General features: G+C 37.2%; 2 protein-coding genes across 2 annotated transcripts; one reads left to right on the top strand and one right to left on the bottom strand.

Annotated features, from left to right (window-relative positions):
- Window positions 1-1,439: 1,439 nt before the first annotated feature.
- fitm2 (fat storage inducing transmembrane protein 2) lies at window positions 1,440-3,491 on the bottom strand. Its single transcript, XM_058762955.1, has 2 exons — window positions 3,253-3,491; window positions 1,440-3,012 (listed from the first exon to the last, which is right to left on the bottom strand). Exons 1-2 carry the CDS (start codon window positions 3,471-3,473, stop codon window positions 2,433-2,435), a joined length of 801 nt encoding a protein of 266 aa, XP_058618938.1. The 5' UTR covers window positions 3,474-3,491; the 3' UTR covers window positions 1,440-2,432.
- A 5,731-nt stretch (window positions 3,492-9,222) lies between these two features.
- r3hdml (R3H domain containing-like) lies at window positions 9,223-11,615 on the top strand. Its single transcript, XM_058762956.1, has 5 exons — window positions 9,223-9,617; window positions 10,282-10,400; window positions 10,523-10,625; window positions 10,825-10,940; window positions 11,084-11,615. The coding sequence occupies exons 1-5, from the start codon at window positions 9,345-9,347 to the stop codon at window positions 11,223-11,225; spliced, it is 753 nt and encodes a 250-aa protein (XP_058618939.1). The 5' UTR covers window positions 9,223-9,344; the 3' UTR covers window positions 11,226-11,615.
- Window positions 11,616-12,098: the final 483 nt, after the last annotated feature.

The following is a 12,098-nucleotide window of genomic DNA, read 5'->3' as shown; positions in this document are numbered from 1 at the left end:
ATCTGTGTTAGTGAGAACTTCTCCTTTGCCCGAGATAATCCATCCACCTCACAGGTGTGGCATATCAAGATGCTGATTAGAAAGCATGATTATTGCACAGGTGTGCCTTAGGCTGGCCACAATAAAAGACCACTCTAAAATGTGCAGTTTTATCACATAGCACAATGCCACAGATGTCGCAATTTTGAGGGAGCGTGCAATTGGCATGCTGACTGCAGGAATGTCCACCAGAGCTGTTACCCGTGACTTGATTGTTCATTTCTCTACCATAAGCCATCTCCAAAGGCGTTTCAGAGAATTTGGCAGTACATTCAACCGGCCTCACAACCGCAGACCACGTGTAACCACACCAGCCCAGGACCTCCACATCCAGCATCTTCACCTCCAAGCTGCAACAATCGGTTTGCATAACCAAAGAATTTCTGCACAAACTGTCAGAAACCGTCTCAGGGAAGCTCATCTGCATGCTTGTCATCCTCATTTGTGTCTCGACCTGACTGCAGTTCATTGTCGTAACCGACTTGAGTGGGCAAATGCTCACATTCGATGGCGTCTGGCACTTTGGAGAGGTGTTCTCTTCACGGATGAATCCCGGTTTTCACTGTACAGGGCAGATGGCAGACAGCGTGTATGGCGTCGTGTAGGTGAGCGGTTTGCTGATGTCAACATTGTGGATCGAGTGGCCCATGGTGGCACTGGGGTTATGGTATGGACAGTATGGTATGTATGTTATGGACAATGAACACAGGTGCATTTTATTGATGGCATTTTGAATGCACAGAGATACCGTGACAAGATCCTGAGGCTCATTGTTGTGCCATTCATCCACGACCATCACCTCATGTTGCAGCATGATAATGCACGGCCCCATGTTGCAAGGATCTGTACACAATTCCTGGAAGCTGAAAACATCCCAGTTCTTGCATGGCCAGCATACTCACCGGACATGTCACCCATTGAGCATGTTTGGGATGCTCTGGATCGGCGTATACGACAGCGTGTTCCAGTTCCTGCCAATATCCAGCAACTTCGCACAGCCATTGAAGAGGAGTGGACCAACATTCCACAGTCCACAATCAACAACCTGATCAACTCTATGGGAAGGAGATGTGTTGCACTGCGAGGCAAATGGTGGTCACACATGATACTGACTGGTTCCCACCCCCCAATACAGTAAAACTGCACATTTTAGAGTCGCCTTTTATTGTGGCCAGCCTAAGGCACACCTGTGCTTTAATAATGCTGTCTAATCAGCATCTTGATATGCCACACCTGTGAGGTGGATGGAGTATCTCGGCAAAGGAGAAGTGCTCACTAACACAGATTTAGACAGATTTGTGAACAATACTTGAGAGAAATAGGCCTTTTGTGTACATAGAAAAAGTCTTAGATCTTTGAGTTCAGCTCATGAAAAATGGGGGCAAAAACAAAAGTGTTGAGTTTACAATTTTGTTCAGTATATTTATTCATTCAAACACCATAATGAATTAAATAAAAATACACCTCAGTGATGTGTTGTTATACTAACAAGAACTCTGTGTTATCACATCAGGTGAAACAGATACAGTACAATATCTCAGCATAATAACACGTTGCGGGCTGCTTTCTTTGGAATACTGATGTATTAAGCATAACTGAAATGATAATTGTCTAAAATTATGTTTAATTGACACACATGAAATGACTAATGGATGTGCCCTCCATGACCAACATGTCCCATTGTTTGTATTTTAGAATTAATTTACATCTAATTTGCATTGTTCCTCAAACCTGTAAGAAAGACTTGTAACCAGCCAAACATTTATTTGAATGTATCGCTCAAACATCAATCCAGTCATAATATAATATTATAACCAGTATATTATAGATCCTTTTGCGTTTCTAAGAACAGGTGGTGTCCGTTTTCCTGTGACAAACTGATCAGACTCTTAACATTCATCAGTGACATGAAGAATAACAACAACTGCAAATGACTAGGCTAATCTAACAATGGCACGTATGAATGAACAACAGAACACATTAAAACACAATGCAAATATATAATTTACACAAATGCATTACACTATAATTCGCTGACCTCAAATTGATCAAATTTCATGTTTTTGTTTAAAAACAATTACAGATATTTAAAATATTAGTGTCATGAGGAACTGTTACTGTTAAAAGGCAGCTTAGCAGAGGGTTGAAAGTTGATTACAGAAAGCAGCAGCAGATAAGCTAAATTTATCGTCAGGTTTACTATTCCAGCCCTGTATGAAGCCACAAAATGTTTGAAGCCAACAATAAGATTCAGATGTGACCTCTCAGATTACAGATTGTCATTTTAGGAACACCAGCTGCCTGCTGCCTCACTTGGACGGCTAACCTGTCATTGATCTCACAAAAGATATGTGAAGCTTCTTGAAGTGCACTTGTAGCATTTAGTTCTCACACTAAGCATGTTGTTTCTGCTGTGGAGGGAGACCCGGAGAAAAAGGCATTGGGTACCAAACAACGTAAGTCACGTACCACCCTAATATCCCACACAACGTCCCTATAACCTTGTCAATAATATCATGGAAATACACAGAAGTGCATCCGAACATCCATATCCAGATGGCCACAATCGCATTGAGTGCTACATAAAGACAATCAAGACGAATGTTTCTGTCACTCTGCGGTATGTGTAACATGGGTACCATTTCCTCCACAATCACAAGAGAAGAGTAAGTCAAGATGAAGGAGTGTCCTGATATGTCAAATCCATCCCAGATGAATCCGGCCTTCCTGCACGCCGCCTTTGTGGTAATGTCACCATGGACAACTTGCATGGTGCCTGACTCATAGCATAAACCAGTAATATCTTCGATGTAGAAAAAAGTCTCAGTGCAGATGTACCAAATGAATGTAGCCACCAGTAGTGACGTCAACCGCCTCAACACAAATGTGTGGCTTCTGTTGTAAAGGTTGGAGTAAAAGATGAAAGGCAGAAGTAAAGCAATGGTCCATCCCCAAGAAACTTTCACAAAATATCTGAAAGTAAAAAAATGGAGTGAAAACGATTAAATGACTTTGGAGCCAAACATCAATGTCATAGTAAGTTGTCAATGACAAGCATTGCTTTTTAATATCGTTTAAAGCCTATTGCTTTTATATAACATATTATTGCTATTTTCTAAAAACGAACACATTTCTACTAAAATAATTTAGTTTTACAGTTTTTAATTAAGTTCTAGGTAAGGCTGCCACCCTATACAATAGACTTATACTCACAGATTTAAAACATTTCTGCTGTTACTGAAGTAGCTCTCCGGAACGAGGCCCGTCGCTTTCAAAATCGATCCTATAAACGAAATACAAAAGAATAAATGCGGTAAACAAGTACGGGCACACTGCTGTCTCCAAAGAAAAGCCAAACTGTTCACTAAGCTGCCTACTGCAGCCATGTTGTTCTGTGTGCTGTGTGTGTATTTGAATGCGGAAACAGAAACCATCCCGCTACTACGAATACTACTATGGTGACGGGTTGTCTATTAATATTCATGAGCACGCCTTCGCCATTGGAGAACTACTAAGCAACGTCACCATTACCTTATTAAATATCCAAGACTGAGACGTCCACCATAGGAAGGTTACTAAACACGTCGGAGCTGTCTGATTAATATGCATGAGCAAAACTTTCGCTCTAGTAGTTAACCGGGTGAGTTGCTGCTGTCATCAGACAGTAATCATCACAAAAAGTAAAATCGTTGCATAAGAATAGAAGACAAAAACGGCAGAAAAGATGCTGTTTGGTTAAATGTGTATTTAAAAGTTTGAACCAATACTGTTATTTTAAAACATATCAAAATATATTAACATAAAAAAAAAATGGATGGGTAGAATGGGTGAGCAGTTTTGGCTCTAGGCTTTCACTGTCCAATAGGTGGCACTATAACATAGTCACGAAAAACGAAGAAAAATGTAAGACAATTCAAAATTGACACCTAAGAAGTAACATTATCTTCCCATTTAATAATTTTTTTGCACACGTTCTTGATGTGCACCGTTTTCGAACCTAAAGATCTACAGATGCACTTGAGAGAACAGACAATGTTCAGTTTGCAATTCTTAAATAAAATTCATTTAACAAATCTTGTTGATGTTTTAAAATAATATGTTTGGTATGATTAAAAAAATGAACTTGGAAAGTTCCACAGGCTTTCCTTTGTTGCACTCTAAAGTGGTAAGAGTGTATTTATTCAAAGGCAGAGTTTCCAAGTATGTGTGCCATTTGGCTTGGTTGTCTCTCCGTTCTGCTTCCACATATTGTGCCAGACAGAGCAGTCTGACAGGATGTTAAATACTGGTGTTTTAAAAGTGATTGCCATGGATTTAAAAATCATTTGGAAATCTCTGAAGCAGTTACAACTGGAAACAGTACAGGTGCATTTAGACCCTTATTTCAATCATTAAATCCAGTTTGGAGACTCTTGGATGCAATTAAGAATCATCAAGAGAATAAATGTAATATGATTTTAATGAACTAGAGATCTGTTAGGTGAATGAACCTAAAATGTAAAACAAAGTATTTTATGGGAGAACCTAAATCAAATTTATTTTTCTATTATTTTTAGATTTATTATTTAACATCATATAAAAACTGAAGGGTTTTAAGAGTATGCTGAAGCGGTCCGATTTAAACATAAAATAAAAAGCTATAAATGTACAGTTGTTTAAAGTATTTATACCCTAGATAGTAATTTAAATATTTGCATGATATTTCATTTATTTACATCTGTTAAGTGTGTGTGTGTGTGTGTTTTCTGAATAAAGCAACTGAGGTATATGTAACATTAGAACAGTAATAATACATTGATTAGTACATGTTCACTGTTCATACAACTTTTTTTTGTATTACCACTCCCTTCAGATAAACACTTTTCTATGTGTCTAGACAAGGTGATGTCATATTAGAGGAAGTCAGATTGTTTGTGGGCTGATTGTCTAGAGGTGTTCCACCCGAGCTTGATCCATTTCACACTGTCTCACAGAAGGGGGGCCTCAGTGAGTTATGGCTTCGTCTGCTCTTCCTCAGAGCATTCCTGACCGTAAATCTGAAATGTTACAGCTTGACATCGTAAGTGCTTTATAAAATTGAACTTTTCAGTACCCCATATATGAGAGAAATATAATTGGTCGATGTGGGGTAAAGTCTCACAACTTGAACTTTATTCAATCTCATGTTGTTTTAAACCTGTATAAATTTATTTTCATCTGTGGAACACACAGACACCCACACACTGGTTTTCATGTTTTATGGGGACATTCGGTCCCCATAACATAGAGGATACCAGGTAGGTCTACACACACACACACACACGCAAGATATACAATGAAAGAAAATGGGGTACAGTGTTGTTTTGGACCCCTTTGATGATGACAGAATTTTCATTTTTGCAACTCCCTGTAATGATAGGAGTACATAACAATTTGATCTATAACTACAGTTTTGGAAATATTCAAAGTAATTCTTTTCTCTTTCATGTTAATTCTTTTCTGTTATTTGCTCACGGGTTTTAAATAGATAATATGTTTCTGCTATGATTACTAATTCGATTTGAAATAAACACAGTTTCCTGTAGCTAAACTGGTAGTGAATGTAAAAATATGTTCCAAACAAAAAAAAGTAAATAATGACAGAATTTTCATTTTTGAGGATAACTATAATGATTTGTGCACAAAATAATGTGATTGATCAATTACATTTGTTCATAATATTTAGTCAGTTTAATTATTTGCTTATTCATGTTAATTTAGCGATTATGTTTTCTTTTCATCAGTGTTATTTATTCATAGGTTTCACATTGTTAACGTATTTTTGTGATTGTTAATTCTTTTGAGTGAAATGCAAAAGCAACACCAGGGTCATTGGTTTGATTCAAGGGAATACTGTGAAAATGCATTGCTTTAATCCAGTGTCTGCCAGTATAAGTTTGTATCTGCATGTGAATAGTTAGTTCCTCTGCTGTAAATATGTTAGTGGTAAATCAATGTGTAATGAGAAAACATGTGGTGTGATTTCTTTTAATTCCAGTAACCAATGGTCAGAACAGACCCATTGTCTCTATTCCCTTCAAAACTATCCATCACCATGAACAGCTACATCACTTAGCAAATTTGTTTTCGGGGCTGCCAAAACAACGTTTGGACTGCTGACATGAGAAATGGAGCGGCAGCAAGGAATGGGAAGCCCTGGATTTATGCTAAATGACGTGATTCATACACAGAAAGACCTGACTGCCCTTTCCATTGCTGTGGAGGAGATAATGGCACAGCTGTGCACCTTTTTAAGTCACTTTTTCCCTCTCGTTCAATCCCACAATGCACAAGGACCCTTCAGCCTTGTGCAGATGGGAAGCACGAACGAGATGTAGTCAAGGTAACCATTATGTGAATGAATTAAGCTTAACGTAAGCTATAGCTGGTTATACCTTTAATGTTTTCCAGGGCTGCTTACATGCACTGAAAGATTCATTTGATATTTCTGCTCAACATTCATCACCTCCTTTGATGTGTGATGACAGCACTATTAAGTATGTGATAGAATTGACAGAGACATGCCTGTAGCTATTTTTAGATACTATACACTCCACAAGGGCTCACTGTAGCTTAGAGTTCTCTATTCATCATATTAGCACATAAAACTGTCAAACATTTGACCCGGGGACGAATGTTTACATATGCGTCTCATCAACGGCATGACCAAACTTGTGTATTTTGTGTACAAGGACAAAACCCTAAAGCTTGCAACATTACGTATATCTTAGGAAGTGACATCATATGTTTGTCTAGAGAACAAGTCGCGGCTTTCTTGCCTATATAGTAAGTCAACAGAAAGTCTTCCAAACAGGCCTTTCGTTGAACCTTGACCCTGCTGACCGTGGCAGTTTTAGGATGACTGTTAACTTTTGAAGTTTCCTTTGAGGATGCTGAACCTTAACTACACAGGTACATGCTGAATGAAAAATTAAAAGCTTTATTACTTTATTATATTTTTTAAATAATGTTAATAATACTGTATTCAATACTTACATTTGCTAGATGTTACATCAGCCAAAAACAAATTGGAATTCTAAAGTATTGTCCTTTAGAAGTGTTAATATCTTTCTGTTCTTTTACTTTTGACTATTAGCTAAGACTAGACTTTGCTATTGGTTAGAAGAATTACATTTGCACAATGGATTGTGGGACTGACAGTGGGGTGGAGCAAGTGCAAACGGAGCATAAAAAGCCATTAATTATATGCAAATGATAGGCGCAAAACCCTGGACGGAAGCCAGCGGTTCTGAGTTGCAGGCTGTGACACAGTTTTTGGTGGATTTATTGTTTAAATAATATATTGTTATATAGAGGTGTATTTTGGTACACCTTTTTGTGGCTGTATTCATATTAGTGTATTAAATTATTAATTGAAATAAAGTTTGTCTTTCCAACGTTTTTCCACCTAAAAACGTATCAATTAAAAATTAAAAAAAAAAAAAATTTGGGACGCCTCTTTGCGTCAGAAATGCCCCAAAGCGCCAGACATGGGTGTAGCATTTTGAGCGGGATTGTTCCATGCTATTGGACACCCATCGCAACAACACTTGATCTTCAGCTGAAAAAAAGAATGGCCTGTTATAATGTTATTATTAATCTTGCATTGACATTTAGTTTATGCTGATGTTGCTGTTTTCCAAAGGATTGCCCCATATCATTAATACTTCGGAATCTGTAACTCGATGCTCTCCATGACCCTGTTCAGTAGTTGCTGCAGTCAAAGTTGTGCAGTGTATATTGGCACTGCCCAGAGACTGGAGATATTACGCATGGCATGTCCTTCCTGGAATCCTAGACAGCTGGGACAATGTGCTGACTGGGCTATGACTTTAAAATTTGGCCTTTGATTCATAGAAGAACTCCTTCACTTTAATAAAATCCTTGCCTGTGTTTATTCAACTTATTTTATTGAAACATTTTGCCAGGACGGCTAAGTGCAGCTCCAACCAAAGCTCACAAAAAGATTACAAATGTCCAATATAAGCATAGTACAGAAACAGATGATATAAAGGAAAAAGAGCCCAATGTAGCCACTATAAACAAGCATGGACCATTTGTTTTTGAATATTACTTTGCATGCACTGTATTTTAGTTACTATGTCCTATGATTTTCAATGAAAGATAAATGATGAATTCATAGGTAAGAGTTGCCCAAAAAGCGGTAAAAAACATTTGAAATCACAAAGGTAATGGAAAGGAAGAGCAATAGCTGTTGAAAAGTCATCAATCTTAAAATCCCATTGGAGAGCATGACTGTTTGGAGCTTCCATACTGAGTGTGTGCTGAAAAAGCAAAACCTACCATTAAATTGTTTCCTGAACCTCAGGAACATCCCTGTGGGGGAAGAAAAAGAGACAAGGGCTTTTCTTTTACGTCAAATGGCCTTAGAGAGTTGGCCCAGTTAAAGTTCGCTGCCACACATGTCAGAGACGTTGTTTGCAAAGGCCAGAGTTTAAGTGGAGATCTTTTCAGCTGCTCTTCTCCAGGCTGTGCTAAAGTGCTGGAATCACTACTGAAGGTATGTGCTGTGAAGACCACTCCAACTGAAGACCCCCGCTCTCTTCAGACTGCAGGACTACATTCATAAGTATATGGCAAAATTTACTCTTCAACAGCCGTTATGTGTTTTTTTTTAACGATTAAATTAGAAAAAAAAAAGTCTATTTTCATGAAGGGATTTATTGAAAGATCTTTGTTGTTGATGCATTGGTGCATTTTCCAAGGTTTAGATGTTTACATGTATAATATCTTGAAAGAATAGTGAGGGTATTTGGGTGTAAAGTCTGCCAGTTTGTCTAAACCACAAGTTTTTGCAGTGTAACCCTACTGTAACCCTTATTGTAAAAATTGTAGTTTAAAATATAAATAGTAACTATAACTTTCAATTATATATAAATGTATTTAACTGTACTGTATATGTAGCAGCTTTTTAAATCATTTTTGTCTTTTAAACAAAGTTCACTCAAAAATTAAAATTTTACATTTTATCACTATTTTCACTATTTTACCTCATGTTATTTCACAAAAGGATACTTAGGCAATTTTTGGGCAACTATAAATGTTTAGGTAACACAACAAGTCATTATATCGATATGTTGACATGTTTATTCGGTTACTATGGTCTAAAATGGTCAACAGAAATTGCAGGATTAAACTGTACTTACACTTGAGTAGGGACTGTACCGTTCCTGAGCTTATTTTACTGGCTAATACAGTGAGAGATTGTTGACACTGAATTCTCTTTCCACAAATAAAGCACCTGTAGCCAACCAGACAGAAGGCAGATGATGAGTTTGGCCTGCGTTCAGCTGTTCTTTGCTGCCACGTTGTGGACACTGCCGTGCACCACAACATCTGTGGCAGTGAGCAGCGCAACAGAGCTGCTTCATCTCAAAGATGTTACTCTGGAAGCCCAGCTGAGGAACAGCAGCGACACCAGCGCGCCTCGAACGCGGCGGAAACGCTTCATCTCCAGTAAAGACATGACGGCCATTCTGGACTATCACAACCGCGTGCGCTCACAGGTCTTCCCACCCGCGGCAAATATGGAATATATGGTAGGACATTTTTATTAGCTTTATAGCCTTCTATTTTTTTTATTTTATTTTATTTTTTACATTACTAATGTTTTAAGGTTATCACATAGCCTACACAACATGAAAAATAGCCTACTTTTTTTTCCTGAATTTAACATTTCAGGACAATCTGGTCGCTCTTTCCCATACAATTACAAAAGGTGACTGAAAATGTCTTGCTCCAACAAGGACTGAAATTCACCATAAAAATTTGAGTAGCCTATTATAAAAGTCCACTGTATGACTTTAAATAGCGCGTCTTCTGACAGTATGTGATATCAGATTTGTATTATAAGCCTATATTTAACAATCTTCACCTCAGTGAACTTATTAAGGGCCAGTGACTCATTTAGTTGAACTCGAGTCTGATTTGTGAACGATCAGTTTTATGAACTGAATCAACTAATTCATTTCAATACCTGATTCAAAAGAATCGTTAATGCTCACGATTCAGACATCGCTATGGGTTTTTAGTAAAGCTTTGATAGCCTGTTAAATTACCTTATGTTCCTCATAAAATCCATGTTGTATGGACAAAATCCTTTTTGTTGTTTAACATCTACATTAGTCACTGTCACTGCATGGGCCTTTTGGGTGAGCTATTTTTTAAATGATTTGTTTATCTATCTTCTCTCTCTTTTGTGAGGTGTGGGATGAGAGACTGGCAAAATCTGCAGAGTCCTGGGCCGCTCAGTGCATTTGGGATCATGGACCGCCTCATGTTTTGCGACACATTGGACAGAACCTGTCCATCATCTCTGGAAGGTACAGACCCTTACAACAGTCATATATCAGCATGAATTAATATCCAAAAACCACGTTAGTTCTGGATCATATCTACACTGTCTATTCTGACTGTGATTGTTAATATTTCTTTCATTTTGCAGATACAGATCGATCATTGACCTGGTAAGATCCTGGTATGATGAAAGACACTATTTCTCCTACCCCAACAGATGCAGTGGCTCTGTCTGCACACACTACACTCAGGTGGGTCTCCGAAATACATAGTAATATAGAATATTTTATATATAATAACATATAAACATTATTTATAATAAAAAGTCATTTTTATTGTACATTCATATTTTAATTTATCTATTTATATGATAATTATTATATTTAATTTAATACAGACCATCTAAGATATTACTAGGATATTAATTTTAGTAACGACTTTTTGATTCAGATGGTGTGGGCGACCAGCAATAAGATCGGGTGTGCTATCAGAAGATGTTCAAATATGTATGTGTTTGGGAGTATGTGGAAACAGGCCACCTTTCTGGTTTGCAACTATTCTATCAAGTAAGAATTTTTACTGTATCCATCAATACAATATTTTAATCTTAAAAATGCAGGAAATAATGGTTGTTTTTTTATGAAGCAGATTTTGGGAAAACGAAAGAAAAGGGAAAATAACCAAACACGTACATGTTCTTCTGTTCCAGGGGGAACTGGGTTGGAGAGGCTCCATATAAGACAGGGAAATCATGCTCTGCGTGCCCCTCAAGTTATGGAGGATCATGCAATAAAAACCAGTGTGACTCCAGATCAAAATCCAGAAGAAATGCAAGCGGTGTCAGAGGCTAATGGATAAAAAAAATCCCTTAAAGTAAAAAAATCTCTCTTAAAAAAGAATTAATAAATAAATTACACAATAGAAACCACTAAAATGTAAATTTCACAATGCAAATTATTCCGTGGTCATTTTAAACTGAACGGCATTTAAGTGTTGTAAAATGTCCAAGTAATCAAATGTGTAAATGTCAAATTGCATCAACTGTTACTTTGTTTGTTACCACCCCATAGGTATCAAATTTTTATTTGTTTTTAAAAATGACTTTCTTAAGATGTTAATGTTTATCCTTTGTTGTTTTTCAAGGCTCTGGACTGTTTGCACTGTTTTGCTTATAATTTGTTTGTACTAAGTTGCATCGCAGTGACAATTCACATTGAGAGTAAAGCACTTTCGTTCTTTCATTATTATTATTTTGTCCTTTTTGTACAGGTAATAAATTTTCTTTAGATTAGGAAAAGTCATATGTTCAGTGGTTTCTAAGTGACTATCTTTTAGAATTGTCTATTGCACTCATGTCATACAGAGGACATGACTGCACTGTAAATACATTTGTCCTCATAAAAACTCCTTTTATTTACATTTTCTCTTATAACACAGACAGACAGTTGCCAACACCTTCCCAGCAGGCACATAGCCAATAAGTAAAAATAAATAAATAAATAATTTCAGCAAAGAATCATTTATAAATTTTAAAAATGTATTAAGGCAATTCATATTATTTAGGTGTATGTGAGCAGCTGGACAAGGATCAGTATTGAGAAGCAGAATGAAACAATCTTTTATCGCCTCATTAATGTGTTCAATCCATCTAAAAGGGACAGATCTGCTGTAAACCACAACTAAAAGGCTTTTAAAGCCATAAACGAAGCGCTGGGCCACTTTCC

This window comes from Onychostoma macrolepis, chromosome 23 (assembly GCF_012432095.1).
Source record: "Onychostoma macrolepis isolate SWU-2019 chromosome 23, ASM1243209v1, whole genome shotgun sequence".
Taxonomy (NCBI): Eukaryota; Metazoa; Chordata; class Actinopteri; order Cypriniformes; family Cyprinidae; genus Onychostoma; species Onychostoma macrolepis.
This window is presented reverse-complemented; position numbering and strand designations above follow the sequence as displayed.